General features: G+C 55.7%; 1 protein-coding gene across 4 annotated transcripts in view; it reads right to left on the bottom strand.

The window, feature by feature from the left end:
* ARID1A (AT-rich interaction domain 1A) overlaps positions 1 to 15,486 on the bottom strand; it is an 83,202-nt gene that overhangs the window by 46,501 nt on the left and 21,215 nt on the right. For 2 of the 4 annotated variants that reach the window (XM_040585689.1, XM_040585690.1), the window contains exon 1: positions 13,162 to 14,326. The exons of the other annotated variants lie outside the window; for them this stretch is intronic. In XM_040585689.1, coding sequence (XP_040441623.1) covers positions 13,162 to 14,292 — 1,131 coding nt within the window. In that variant the 5' untranslated portion in view covers positions 14,293 to 14,326. Of the gene's footprint in view, positions 1 to 13,161; positions 14,327 to 15,486 lie in introns of those variants that run through there. 4 annotated transcript variants of the gene reach the window in all.

Genomic DNA, 15,486 nt, shown 5'->3' with positions numbered 1-15,486 from the left:
ACACCGACGATGTGACCGAATAGCCACATTCTTTTAGACACCCTAACTGAACACCCCTGCAGGGCTCCGGCCAGCGGGGAGGGCACAGCACATGGCACAGCACGGCTGGACGACGCTGGACAGCACGGCACGGCACGTGTTGTCCCTGTCTGCCAACCCAGGGGGACTCGGCTGGGCCACCAGTTCCTTCTTCACCAAACAGACCGTGATGGGGAAGCAGGAGCCGACAACTACTTACAGGGTTATTTTAACACGGCAGGAGATTCCAACAAACGCTATTTACTGAATTAAACACAGTCAAAATTAACTAAGGATTATGAATCTTTTACGATAGCTGGAGACCAGTGAATTTTTCAGACGTTTCACAGGTAGTTGGAGCCATGTTGCACAGTTTGCTATTTAAACGGGCAGTGTGATCTCTAACACCCCCAGTAATTCAAACTTTTATTTAAGGACAAAAATAAAATTTCCTTCCACCTAAATAATTAGGTAACTAGCTATCCCCACGCTCTCAGACCTCCGCTCGCCTCACACCGTTCAACCACCTCGCCCCCAGATTTGCCAGTTGACTCCTCCCAAAATCCAAGCAGCACCAAGATGTAAAGAAAACCACGTCTCAGCAACATGGGAGATGATCCCGAGGAACACGGGATAGTCATGATGAGGTGGCGTTCCTTTTAAGAGGGAAAGGAACTTCCTTCCTGAATATTAAATCAGGCTTTAAGTTTAGCCAGCCTCCTACGTCGGCTCTAACAAACCGGAGGCAAATCAACAACAAGACAGAGAAGTGTCTCATTGCAGCGCCTGCTTATGCGCTAGAAGGAGCACAGCAAGCTCCCGCTGTACCACAGAAACGGGACCTGGCCAAGAGCGAGCCATAAAAAAGGCAAGAGGAGGAAGGGCTGGGATGGAAGCGCAAAATTACACCAAGTGTCACCATGACTTAAGTGATCCGATTTCGATCAGTGAGAGAGCAGCTGCTCCCCGTCGCTAGTAAGACGCAAGATACTTGCCCTAAGCACCACTGAGAACCCGACCGGGCTCCAGGAGCCCCACAAGGATGCACAGACAGCTGCAACCCACAGCAAACTTTGGCCATCCAGCCAATTCTCCATAGCCCACATCTCCTTTGAACCAAACTCACAGACAGACGTCTTTTGAACACGGTGGATGTCTTCCAAAACTTTAGGCCTGAAGGAAGACTTGGTCCAAGAGGCTCACCTCCCAGGACACCCCCCAGGACACCGTGACTTCCATCGAGCCACCGGGAGCCCTTTCCGCACAGAGATCCCATGGCTCCCAGCACACACGCAGGAGCCGGTACGGCACCTCCAGCCAAGCCTCCCAGCTTCCTAACAACAAATTCTTGCTAGTTCTTCATCCGTAAAATGCAGCATTGCAGGTTTCTACCCACTTGTGCCTGTCTGAAAGCTCAACCTGTATTTGAATATCTCATCGCTTTGCAAATTCGTCTCATTTTACACCAGAATAAACGGCGGCTGAACAGAGCCGACGAGACAGGCAAATTCCCGTGACGTCCAACCACGGCAGGCTGGCAAGGGCAGACCTGAGAAGCACCTCAGCACCAGGTCGGGGCTCTCAAACGCCACAGGACCCCGTGGGCCTGTCCCTCCTACCACACAACGCCAAGGCGGAGGAGGACACAGCCCTGCTTGGTGTAGGGAGAGGCACAGCTGTCCGAGGCACCACATCCCAGCCGGAGCTCCGGCTCCCCGCCTCGGTAAGGGCTGCGTGTCGGGACCTGCAGCTCCTCCAAGCCACGGCTCAGCATACGCAGGCTCTCCCTTGCTCCTGCAGAATAACTGGGTTTACTTACAAGCGTGTATAGCGCAATGTAGAGATCAAAATCACCCAAGAAATCCCCGGTTTGGAATGAATCCATGGAAGAAATAGGTGATCTCTGTTAAGTGAGCACAAAACCCCATGCTCCATCACCCAGACCTTGAATCCAAACTCACAGTTCGGTGGTGGACATCACCTCCACTTTGCCACAGGGTAAAACACAGACCAAGTGGCACAATGGTAATTAGCAACTGCCCAACGGCAATTAGCAACTGCCCCAGCCCGGGGTAATGACCACAGATGCCACAGTCATGGGCAGTGCTGCCCTTCACCGCACGTTTTGTGTCGCACCGGCATCAGCCCCGTCCCTCCCGGCCCCGCCACAGCACCCACATGTAACACGGAACAAGGTAACGCAGTTTTGTTTTGCTAATAGAAAGGAGAAAAGTTATTCCCCTTCTCATTTCAGCAGCTGACAAATTTGGGTGCTATTTTTGTGGATTTTATTGAGCCTTCTCTTATTTTAGCCTTAAAATTCAGCCTTCAAGACTCCACTTCGATTCCACAGAACCAAAAATATTTAAAATTGCAGTAATGACAAGTTACCATCTGCATTTACCACGGATGCACTCTGTAACTTCATAGCAAGCAACAACCGATCTCCAGTATTTATACCCAAATGATCTATTTGCATCCAGCGAGCAGCGCTGCTGTCATGCCTGCATTGGGAAGAGGCGAGGAGGCTGGGGGAGATGAAAAGACAATGTGGGCATCAAGACTCCGAGCTGCAGCCAAGCCAGCTCCCAGACAGCAGCGAAGACACTACTAGAGCCTTCGTCAAGTCAACGCTGTCGTGATTCAGGTTTGTTACACTTGGCAAGCCCAAGACAAATCCCAGCCCCACCGTGACACAAGGTCATTATTATTTTTTTTAAAAAAAAGCCCACCAGCCCTTGGTCAGAGTGATTATTTGAAGCCTGGGTCCACCGCCCCACGCTTGCTTCTGTCCTTGGGCTTTTATTTCATCTACAATCCAGAAGAAAAAAATAATAATAATCCAGCTTTCTTTTAAAGCAAAATGAACAACGCGGGGAGCTGCTTAGCAAGTTAAAAGGAGTGCGTGCTGGCAGCTGGTGAGAAGAGACAAAAATTCATAACTGTGCCAATGCCATGGGGGGAGGAGGAACAGCCAACGCTGCAAAGTCTTCACTGGTTTCAGGAACAGGTATAACAAGAAACCGTAAGACAACTCATATGAGAAAAGGAAGATGAGACATGACTGTACCTTGACAGCAGTGACAACTCCAAACAGTTTATTGCCATTTACAGAGCGATCAGATTTAAAGCCAACCTTAACGCACGCTCGCCACTCAGCGCGAGCATCGCCGCCGCCTCGACACGGTGCACTCTCGACACGCGCTGCATCATCATTAAAGCCAGTAAATCTACACGCCGAGGCTCAGCAGCAAATTATACCACGATCTCCTGATAGAATACACTTAATGAGTTACTCGCCTGAGCATGCGGGCAGCAGATTTAGCACCTTGCTGCTGAGAGGGGAGGCAAGGGTTAAGGGCCAAAACCCAGCTGAAAGCTGAGGAGCACTGGATTGCTCTGGGATATTTCACAGAACACTAATCACTTCATCTGATTTTAATTCCTGACACCAAATCAGCATATAGCTTTTCAAAGGAAATCTTGTCCTAGATTGCAAGGTAATCAATCACAATTAACATGGAAACAAGCTTTTGCAACGCGGTCATGCCTCGTGAGCCGGGCAGCGAGGCCAGAGAAGGCACTTTAGAAATACCAGTAAGGTACAGACAGGTGGGATCATTTGGGAAAGGTCTGTTCTGCGCACTCACGAGCAGACAGTCAGGTATTTTGCTTCTCCTCCAGAGCAAGAGCCGAGTACGAGCACTTTTTATACCATTTTCCTGCCGTGCACCCTCATCCACCCGGGATGAGCACCATCACCCAGGAGTCCCGTCCCTGCTAACGTGCCTGTTCCAGGAGAGCTGCGTCCTGCCCCCAGGCAGCCAGAAACGACATTTCTGGCAAAATGATTTTTTGTAAAACCAAGGAAAACTGTTCCGTGTGTAACCCCGTGCCCAGAGAGACAGCACGATCCAGCCGTTACAGCATTAACCTCGGTTTGGGGCACCCACAGCAGAGCTTCCCCATGCACCCAGCTGCGGGGTGCGGAGGCAGGGAAAGGCTCCTGAGGCGCAGAGAACTGCTCCTATCACAATAAACTGAGAGACCAGGAGATACTTTGATACCTAAACGCTTCCTATCACAATACTGCCCAACGATCTGCTCGCAATTAAAAAAATAAAAATGGTCCGATCTGCTGTCTACGGCAGCTGCCCCGAATCCTTTTCGGGGATCCAAGCACTGCAATTACAAGCCCCACATGCAATAGTAAGCACATGAGTGCAGGTTTCTTTATTTTATTATTTTGTTTTTAATAAGAAAATATCCCCCTTCCCACCCAGCTACACCAGCCCCAAGGACAGCTCTCCAGCAGCCCTCAGACCACCGACACATGCAGCCGCAGCACAAAACACCAGTTTCTGGGAACACATGATCACACTCAAACTGGCCTTGAATGGGAAACCTTTCCCTTGATCAGCCATACCGCCTCGAAAGTCAGAGATGTTTAACTGGGGGGGGGGGAGGATAAAATAATCAAGTTTTAATTAATCCCACCACTTCCACCATTTCAACCCATCTTTTCGCACAGAGGTAAGAACTTTTCTTCGAACCACGTCCCAGGGAGTATGTCTAAGGGAAGACACCCCTAGTCTGGCACTGGTTTAATTATTTACATCCAGTTAATGAATACCAGATTCTCCTAAATGTGTACAGGGTGCATAGTCCTACAGTCACTTGGACTTTAAATCCATCACCGGGCTGTTATAAAGTGCGCAACTCCCAACAAGCCCACAGGAAGGATCCCATGGGAGTACGGCCAGCGCCGGGACCCGGGGAGAAGTTCAGGTGGCAAAGCGGGACAGCCCGGTCCCTCCGACGCAATCCCCGTGAGCACGGTCACCTGGAAGCAAAGGGAGAGATTTTGCCATTGAACCAGCAAGTTGGTCTCAAGGAATCTGGGGCTGGGCAGAGCCACCGGTGTAGAAGCACGTTACCCTACACTTTTGCCTCCACTCACTACACCTAGAGGGACTGGGGCAACAAGAGACACTCAGCTAGGATGATCCGAGTTGGGAGTATTCCTCCTGACATCCCATGCTAGGGGTAGCAAAGCACCGCAAGAGACCGAGGCGGCTGCACCACGCTCCTGTCCGCAGGGGCAGTGGATCCTGCCCGGGAGCAGCACCGCTCCAACCAGACCCAGCCCCCCATCCAGCAAGGAAAATACCATCCCATACTGGGACAACGCAGGCAACGAACCGGCAGCAAGGTTCCGCAGGCAGCACAGGCACAGCACAGGTCCTCCTCACCAAACCCAGCAGATTCGGTGCCGTGAGCCCAAACCAGAATGGCCATTTCCAGCGCAGGTGCCCCTTCCCCTTCCGTGCCGCCTGCTTCCCAGGCTGAACTGTGGTGCTGAAATCCCCGCTCCGGGCACTGACTGTGCCAAGGAAACACAAACCCACTGCCACAGGGTGGGCTGGCTGCGTTTGGCACCGAACACCCACCAGGTCGGGGCAGCGGGGGTCTCCCACCCTGGGGGTCTCCCACGGCAGCATCAGGAGCCGGAGCGCGGGGTTTAAGGCATTCCCATGCCGTTATCCACAGGTAGGCTGCCAGAGCGGCGCTGACATCAGAAGGGAAACGGTAACTTTCAGGGTTTCTCTTAGTCAAACCTGAATGAAATCTCAAAAGTGAGCGGAAGGAGGGAAAGTACTTGTTTAACCCACTAATTCTCCCTGGGAGGGAAATTCCGGAGTCCTCCAAACGTCAATAATTTCTCTTCGAAAAAAAAAGCCTTTCTCTTTGAAAGAGCCACAAAATCTCTCCAGATGACAAATCACGGCTACCCGAGACCGCAGCCCAACACTGACCACCGAAACGCTCTCTCCTCCCGGCCACAGCCAGGACATCCTCATCACATCTCACCGAAAACTGGACAGCATCCTCCGGTCCCCTCTGGCTCATCGCGCAGCCAAACGCACCCGCAGAACACAGGGTGAGCTCGCAGCAGGGGTCTGCTCCGCGGTCCCCCCCAGCTCCTCTAAAAACTGCTCCCCATGTCCAACTTACAGCTTTTTGGGACAGCTGGGGCATAGCATGAATTACCCAGGAGAAAGAAGTTACTCAAGTTTTTTTTAAGAAAAAAAAAAAAAAAGAAAAAAAAAAGGGGGGGTGGGGGGGGAGGGAAAGAAAAAGTTAGTAGCAATTGCATTTGTCCTTGAAAGAGTTTCAATTACTATAGCTAACTTAAGGAAATAATGACATGCTGGTTATCGCGTGAAATGCCAATAACTGTAATGGAGCAGCAGCTTTTTCAGAGTTATTTACACAAACTGATTTTTCACGGGAATTTCACAGGAATTAACACATACACTATATCTCCACTCTCTCACCCTCCCATAAAGAAATTACTTTACCATCAGTATTTACAGAATGAACCGACCCCCTTCTTTATTTGCTCCTACCCACTTCCGGCCCTTTTATCTCCCCCAAAAATAAGAGAACGTAAGACTAGAAATTAGATGCTAGCTACAGTTACCATTTCACTCCCAGCATCCAAAGCAAAAAATTATCTGCTAAGAAACCTGAAGTAGCTTTTATGAAGTTCACCTGTTGTTATGTAGCATCCTTTACATTTCACTAGTAAAGCTCGTGCCTGCATTGTGCAAATACTTACTGAGCTGTCACTTCGAACTCAGAAATACTCGGGGAAGAACAGCATGGCAAACCTGGAAATCCTCGAGGAAAACCTGCTCTTCTCGATGCAGTCCAAAAAACCTCAGAAACGCTCGAGTTGCACGCCTGAGCTCTGAGTTACAACCCTGGGAGTGCAGGTGCACAGAAGTGGGAACCCCTCCCTCATCCATATGTTAATAGATATTATCATCCGATCAAGACACTACAGGAACTGGGGAAATATGTACATGAGCTCAGTCCTGAGAGAAGCAGCTCCTCCCGTTCCAGCCCTGCTGCTTTCCTTCTACGAGCCTCCAAGGGCAGGCTTGGGTGCGCCGAACTCCATTAAAAGGGTCTTAATATAATCAGCTAAAGCCACATGCTAGGGAGGGAAGATGGTCGCATGCTTACGGCGCGGGATGACTCCGAAGACCTACATTCCGCTCCCCGCCCTAGTGCCTCTCACCTTGGCAAGTTCCCACATCAGCAGCCCAGCTGATTCCGCCGAAAAAGTCGTTGCAAGAGCTTCAGACCTCGCGTTCCCCCTCTGGCTGCCAGGGCAAAGCTGCCCCGACACCTGGCTTCGGCAGAATCTCAGCCCTAAGAGCGATAAGTGTATGCTCAAGACAGCGAAGATGACGTTAAATTTATGATGGGAACTTCACAGGAATTGATTTATAAACACAGCATGGTCTTCCCGAGCCCACAGAACACACACACGGCCGCTCTCCAGGTGACCAACTTCGCTGCTTTTCCAGCCCCTACAGCAAAACACAAAAAGGCACCAGCTCCCGGGAGCGGGCGGCAGGGACCCGGGCAGGACGCGTGTCGGATTTGGTCCGGCGTGCCAAAGAAAACTGCTGTTTTCCTCCAATCCCACCTGTCATTCTAGCTGGAGATTTATGGCTTTGGCTAGCAGACATCCAGTATAGTTTTACCACCGCACATGCATAACCTCCAGATAAATTAAATGTCAAGCTTCTCGAAATCGGCACAGAAAAGTTCTGCGGGGCTTTCGAAAACATGTTCTCCCAGGAAAAAAAAGTTTCCTTCCTTTTTTTCCCCCCCACCAGAACAAAAGGGGAGGTAATATTTTGCATCCTTGCCAATAGTTTAGTGACCCTTCCAGAAGAAAAAGCCAGTAGCCGTAACAGCACAGCTAAACACTGACAAACTTATCTTTTCCATTCCGCCCCCCCTCCCGCAACTACACTTCCCAGCCTCCGGTTTCTGCTTTGCTACTGCTGCTACTTGAGAGTTTCCAACATTCTTGGCAGGAATTGGGCAATGGCATGCTGATGAGCTTTTCCCCAGAGCAATCCATCACACAGGAGTTGCAATTCAAAAAAAAAAAAAAAAAAAAAAAAAGAAATCAAACTGACGAGACAAAGAATTTCGAATGCACGGAGTAAAAACTGGAAAGGGCATCTTTCTCCTCTAATATTTTAATTACCGAGATCACAGATTCAGATTCGTTGAGTAAAAACCGGATTTCCAATTGGTGGCGTTCCTTTGAAAAAGGGAGGAAGAAAAATGGTGGAAAAGTCGCACAGGAGGTAACAGATAAAAGGAACAGCTGCACTATTTACCCTAATTTTAGACATTCGTTTCTCTCCGAAGGAAAGCTGCTGGGGTTTTTAATACGGTCTTCGTGTAAGACCCTTAATAGCATCTCGTGTAATACTCCTGTAACGTAGCATTCGCTGCCCAGTGTTCTCACATAAAACTACAGGAGGGGGAAGAAAAAAAAAGTATATGAACATACCAAGCTTCTGAGAACAGTAAACCACAGCTATATAACAGAATATTTAATTCTCACGCTTCCCCTAACCCCGTTTTGTAGCATTATTTAAGACCAGGGAAGAGGTTCTGCCTGCTGGTTGAGCAGCCGCTTCAAGAAAGAGAAGCTGTAGCAGGTAAACACAATTAAACTGGACAGTTTTAGGAAACCTGTAAGTATCCTAGACCAAAAAAAAAAGAAAAAAGGCCCAAAAGTCAAACATACAACCTTCCAGAACTGACATTTCTGTCTGGCAACCGACACGGTGATTACAAGAGACACGGTATGCAGGAGCCCTCCCCTAGCCCAGACTGTAAATAAGGACTGACAGAACATTTCATCTGTGCTTCGTAAAAGGCAGGTAGGCAAACCTTGCTAACCTGTTCCACCAAGGAACAAAGTACGGTGGGACAATCCTGGGGTTTGTCCCATGTTTCCCAGTAAATCGCTGGGGATAAGGGCAAGGGGAAGCTCCAGGTGGGAGTCAGAGCTGAGGTTTGCTGTCCTGTACCCAACACACACCCTGCCGGGAAGCAGTGGTCACCTCAAACCCGAGCATCAAGGAGGTGGCATTTCAGAAAACAGGAGATATTTATTATTATTTTTTTAAATGAATCAGGCAAATGAACCCTGGTTCACTGCAGATGACTTGAAAAGGTAAGCCAGCAAAACCTTCCGCGTCCTCAACAGAATTAACCTGATCTCCACAACAAAAATTCAACCGGCACAATTTTCCTCCTTTTTTTCCTCAAACAGCCAAGGTCTAAAATCACTCCCCGGGAGGCAAACCCTACCCCAGAAAAAGAAGATGTGCCCCTCTGCTTTCTGTTGGAAGGATCTAGCCCGTACAACACCTCGCGAGCCATCCGAGGGCTCCTAACTTTACGAGGCTGAGCAAGGAAAATCCCCGCGACATGCCAACAGGAGCCGGGTCTCAATTCCCAATCCCAAGAGAGCACAGCTCAGCGGCAGGGCAGAGCCCTTCGGTGCCAATTTAGCTTAAAAACCCCACATTTCCAACAACTTTTTGCATGCCTCGCTGATGAAGTTGAGATGCAAGTCAACAAAAAGTAGCTACTGTAGGCAACAGGCTGGAAAGCATTTTTTTTTTAATTAATATATGATTTTTATACTGTTTTCACCGAACTTTTAGGAGAAACCCAGGGATGTCAGCGCACCTATGGGGAGGTTATCCAAGATGTCAATGTTTAATGCGATCCAAAGACATCTCCCGTTACAGGGGACATCGTTTGCTCATGTGCCGCGAGAAATGCCCGTCTATCCAAGCCGGGAGGGAAGCCCTTTCTCTGAAGCAGTTTCCTTTAAGTCCCAGGACACCGGGAAAGCCAGCGCATCATCAACCACCGCTACAGGCTCCGAAGGGGAAGGGGGGTGGAAACAAATACGTGGTAGAGCTGGAAAAATTGAAAACTCAAGATCCCCAGCCCGGTTTCTTACAAGTCGTTCCCACAGACAAACCACAGATTTCTCATCCCACACGCTCTAGAAGAGCCGTTCTGCTCGCTTGCTCCTATCCCACATTTCCCAGCTATAAAGGCCAGCAGAAAAAAAACGCCAAGTGCCATCCCGCAGCCCCGGGCAGGGGCTTCCCAGCCCACCAGGGAGCTCAGGGTGGGGGTCCCGGGCCAGAGCCCACCACTGTGCAAGTGACTACACTTTCATTTTACAACAGGAAACATTCTACCCAAACAACTTTCACGCCAGAAATTACTTCGCCTTTCTTGATGAGCAACGCTATGAAACCCTCCGGATGGCATCATTCCTAAATCCCAAAGAGTCCCATGAAGAAAAGGCGCTTCCCTTCCTGCATCCCCCTGCCTCCCAGCCCCAAAACCTCAGGATCACTGTCCCGAGGATTCCTGAGCAGAGGAACCCCACGTCATCTTCTCCAAGCCCACACCAGGAGATGCTTCTCTTCCCAGTGTCTGGTCCGATAGATTAACATCCTCCTCCCGCTCTCCCAGAGTTTCCCAGAAGTTCGGTGGCACATGCCCGCTCTGCTCATCGCTGGACAGGACAAAGCCGAGACACAAAGCTTGAAATCCTCCCAAACCAGGGAAATTAGCCGGGCACGCAGCAGAAGGAGGCCATCATTTAGGACCAGGGTATCATTATTAATCAACCGTTTATTGTGGGCAGCGCAGATGACATGTGGAAGCTTTTTTCATCATGCTAAAGTCAGTTCTTCTCCCAGCAGGGGAAAGAAAAAAAAAAAGAAAGCAAAAAAAGAATTGCCACTTTGAGGCCTATAACCCTTGGCACAAACAGGATTTGAGGGGAAGCTGTTGTTTTTCGGGATGGGGGGTTGTTGCTTTACTTTTTGTATATGCTGCTTGTGTTACCTAAAGTTCCAACGGGTTCTCAGAACAACTGCTAATTAATAATTCCAGCTTACGAGACTAGTCACTCGGATGTTATTAACACACGACACACCAGCAACTGGTGGAATATCAACTCAAACTCATTTTCCAAGACAAAATATGCTTCTTTTACAAATTCCTATCAGAATGCCGAGTACGCACCGTGGTAAAACGCCTGCTCGTAAAGTTCAATCCGACACCGTATTTTAGCACATGTTTTATCTAAATTGAAATTTCTCAGGATACAAGGAGCACCGCCAAGTAAACACCCTCACGTCTGTGACATTTGTCCGAACGTACCACAGGTGTACGTGAACGCGTTCCCGAGAAGCCGAAATCCTCACTGAGGATACCCAAACGCCCGCTACCCGTTACGCCGGACAGTTTGATGACCGCAGCAGAGATAAGATCCGCTCTCCTAGAGAGCACTAGTTCCATCTGACGGAAAAGGCAATTAAGTAATCCAAGACACCGAAGGAGACATTTGCCTTTGGTAATCAAGGAACAAAAATGAAGCAGTTTTCAGATCAACGCAAGACAAGTCCCGAGCTCGAAGGGGAGGAAGCTCCGGAGGCTGCGTGTCGCGCTACGTGCTACCCAATGTCTCCAACGCGGAGCATGAGCGGAGTACGTGGAATGGGAAGGGAAGCGTGGGGGTCCCGCAGGCGGCCGCGACGGGCCTGCAGGATGCACGTCTAAGCACAGAGAGTAACTCAGGTCTCCACCAAGGGGTCCCATCCCGCTGCTGGCGCCCAGCACCTCTTTTCCCTGTAACCAAAATGCCCGATGCACAGGCTGTACTGCCACCTGTCCCGCGCCTTCCTGGCCATCCCTATTCCCAGCAAACAGGTAATTCCAAGTACACCGCAGTAAGTAAGAGTTCTCGGGCTCATCCTTCCTATTGTCACTCGCCCGAAGAGCAGTGCCAGCGCTGAGCCCGGCCACCACCAGCCCCCGGGTGCCTGTGCTGAGCCTGGGGTGGGGGGCGATGGCGGCGCTCACCTAGAACAAGCCAAAGCACCCCAAGACGGACAGTTGGAAGGGGGTCAGGCCCACCCCGCACGGAATACAAACGGATAACCGTGTGTTTTCGATGCTGCAAGTCTGGGTTTGATGTTGATTTTTGTTGTTTGGTGGGGGGTTTAGTCCCCCGCCGTCTTAAGGCTGTAACACGCCCCAGGACCCTCCGCGTTCCCCATCTAAGAAAGGCCCCAAAAGCGCCGCAGTTTTGAGAAGAGGGCCAAAAGCCGCCAGGAACAAACACATCCCCAGCTCCCATCAAAGCCATCATTTATACCGAAGGGGGCAAGTCCCACCAGCAAAACAAACAGCCGGGACACTGTGCCCAGCCACTCCGACAACACGGGGCCCTACCCCGTAACAAACACGGGACCCTGCCCCGTAACACGGGCAATAAGCCCCGGGTACAGGCAGGGCGCCGCGGCCTCCCGCTGCTGTTGGGGGCACCGTGCGCCCAGGGCTGCGCCGGGGGCTCGGCTCCCTCAAGGTCACGGCGGCGGGGCCGGGGCGGCGGGCGCGGGGCTACCACGGGCCGGGCGAGGGCGAGTGGAAGTTTATGAGCTCATCGGGATGGCTGAGCCATGACATCAGAGGCAATTATAAATGGCCAGGAGCGGGCGGTGGGGAGCCAATCAGATCACAGATAGCATGTCAACCTAAGACCAACTGTCTCCTGGCTTTGACAGAAGGATTTTACCTCCATAATTCAAATCCCAAACCCAGGCGAGCCGCGCTCCCCGCTCCCACCGCCGGGCCCTGCCACCGGCGCGCCCAGCCGCAGGCCCGACGGGGCGGCCCCCCGCGGGGAAGATGGCCCCAGCCGGCCGCCCCCCGGCCGCTGCCCACCCAGGGGTGCGGGCACACACACACACACACCCCGCACCCCCCTCCCCAGGGGAACCGGGGCCCCGGGAGCGCGGCTGGGGGAGGCGGCGGGGCGGATGGCGGCGGCGGGGCGGCCGGGGCCACGCCGTCGAACCGGGCGGGCCCGCCCCGCTGCCCTGGCCCCCCGCGCCCGGCCCTGGCCGGCCCCTCGCCGCCCCTCCGCCGGGGGCGGCCGGCCCGCTCCCCCGCCTGGGGCGCCCCGGGAGGAACGGCGGCCGCTGGCCGGGAGCCCCGCACAAAAGGCTGGGGAGGGAGGAAGGGAAGGCGGCGAGGCAGCCATTTTAGAGCGAGCGAGCAGGCAACGAGACAATGGCAGCTCCCCGGCAGCGCCGGCCCGGCGGGGGCAACCCGCGGGAGAAGCGCCGTGTGTCCCCCCCCCCCCGCCGGGCCCCAGGTCCCGCCGCCCCCCACCCCGCGGCCCCCCGCCCCCCCCCCCCCCGCGGCCCCCGCCGTTACCTGCTGGCTCCTGCCGAGGGACTGTCCGCCGCCGCCGCTGCTCCCGGGGCTCATGGGCGCGTGGTGGCTCCTCGGCGGGGCCCCGCCGGCCGCCGCGGCCCAGCCCTGGCTGCCGCCCCCGCCGTACTGCGAGACCATCTCCGCTGCGGCCGGGCCCTTGGCGGCGGCTCCCCCGTCCTGCGGCCCGCCGCTATAGTCGCCCCCGGGGTACCCCTGGTAGCCGCGGGCGGAGCTGGGGGAGGTGAGGAGCTGGTTGAGGGTGGGGGTGGCCGTGGGCTGCGGGGTGGCGCCCCCTCCTCCTGCGCCGCCGGCGGCCGAGGGCCCCATGACCCCGAAGCGCTGCTGCTGGAAGGCGGCGGCGGCGGGGGACTTGGCGGCCGCGGGAGCGGAGCTCTGCGCGCTGCCCCGGGGGGAGCTCAGGGCGTAGGCCTGGGGGGGAGGCGGGTAGGAGCCGGCGCTGCGCCCGGCCCCGGCCGCATAGTAGGAGTTGTACTGGTGGTTGGGGAAGCCGTGCTCGGCGCCGCCGTGCGAGTTCTGGGGAGGGGGCGGCCCCGCGGGGGCTCCCGCCGGCCCCGGGTAGGACTGCTCCAGGCCCCCGCTCTGCAGCGCTGCCATGCCAGGGCTTTGTTGTCCGCCATGTTGGTGGAAGGCAGCGGCGGCGGCCGCGGCGGCGGCGGCAGCGGCCTGGGCGCCCCGGCCGTAGGGCTGCCCGAAGCCGTAGGCTGGCGGGGGCAAGGCGGCCGGGTGGGAAGGGGGAGGCTGCTGCGGCGGCGGCTGCTGCTGCGGCGCCCCCACCCCGTCGCTGCTGCCGCCGCCACCGGGCGGCTCCGGGAGGTTATTGTTCAGGGTGGCGGCGGCAGCGGCGGGCCTGGGGCCCGGGTTCCCGTTCGAGCTCTTCAGGTCGGACTCGGCCCCTGCGCCCCCTCCGTTGCTCTCGGCCCCGTCCTGCAGCTCCTTCCCCGGGGGGCCCTCGCTCTCCGCCTGCTTCTCGCCGCCGCCGCGCTCCGCCGCCGCCTCACCCCCCGCCTCCTCCGGGGGACAATCCCGCTGCTGCGCCTCCGCTTTCTTCAGCTCGGATGGAGCCGGGGCGCCCAGGCTGCTGGCGGCGGCGGGGGCGACCTGAGCAGCCATGATCCCCCCCCCCTCCCCACCCAGCCGCCCCCCCCCCCGGACCGGTCCCCCCCCCCCCCCCCCGAGCTGCTCCCTGCCTGGCCGGCCGGCGTGAGGCCTCGCTGCTCTGCTGCTCCCCGCTCAGGCGGCGGCGGGCTCTTCAGGGCAGCGGGGGCTCATTCCCCCCCGGCCTGGTTGGCGAGGCGGGGAGGGCTCCGCTGGGCTGGGCTTCCCGGGGCCTGGCCCCGCTGTACCTCCTCGGTTGCAGCCGGCGGAGAAAGGGGAGGAGGAGGGAGTGGGGGGGAAGGAGGAGGAGGGGGGGACCCGGGACGGGGCTCCCGGTGCGGGAGAGGCGGGAGGGAGGGAGGGGGGACACGGCGGGCGGGCGGGCGCCGTCCCCGGAGCCGTGCCGAGCGGCGGCGGGGCCGGGCTGGGCGAGCCGCGCGGCAGCTCCGACTCTGGTCCGCCGAGCGGGGCTCACTCCGACACGAGGCTCAGCACTGCCATTTTACCCAGCGCCGCGGCCGCCTGCCAAACCCGGAGCGGAGCGGAGCGGGCCCGGACGGGAGCCTCCCCCCCGTCACAAAGGAGGAGCGGGCCGGCCCCGGCCGCTGGCGGCTCGGCGCGGCGGAGCTGCCGCACGCAAAACCCGCAGCGGATCCGCGGAGCTGAGCCCCGCGCCGGGGCGGGCGGGCGGGGGGGGGGGGGGGGGCGGGGGGGGGGGGGCATGGGCCCGGCCCGGGGCTGGGGGGCGACCTGCCTTACGTCGCCGGGGCAGCCCTGGGGGGCAGCGCGGGGGCGTCCCGCAGCGCGAGCCCTGCGGGAGGGGGGCGCAGGGCCGAGCCGCGGGGTGTCGGCGGGGAGATGGCCCGTGGGTTAACGAAGCGCCTCTTCTTTGTCCCTAGAAATTCCATTTAGAATTAGCCTTTTGCAAACTGTTAGCGGTTGTCATTTCCTCTCCGCTGGTTGTGTCCCTCTGGAAAAGGCATTGGCGGCGCGCCAGGGCTCTCAACTGCACGCACGGACATCCAAGAAAAGTCGGGTTCCCGCTCCTGCCAAAGCCGGGGCCGTGGGCACCTAACCAGGAGCAAACCCGGGGGCGGCCAGATCCGGACAACCAAAACCACCTGAACGTGTCTAGACACAACATGTTGAGCAACACCCGGGATGCTCTGGCAATCGCAGAGGGCTACGCGGGTGCCGCAGCTCCCTGGC

This window comes from Falco naumanni, chromosome 3 (genome assembly GCF_017639655.2).
Source record: "Falco naumanni isolate bFalNau1 chromosome 3, bFalNau1.pat, whole genome shotgun sequence".
NCBI lineage: Eukaryota > Metazoa > Chordata > Aves > Falconiformes > Falconidae > Falco > Falco naumanni.
This window is presented reverse-complemented; position numbering and strand designations above follow the sequence as displayed.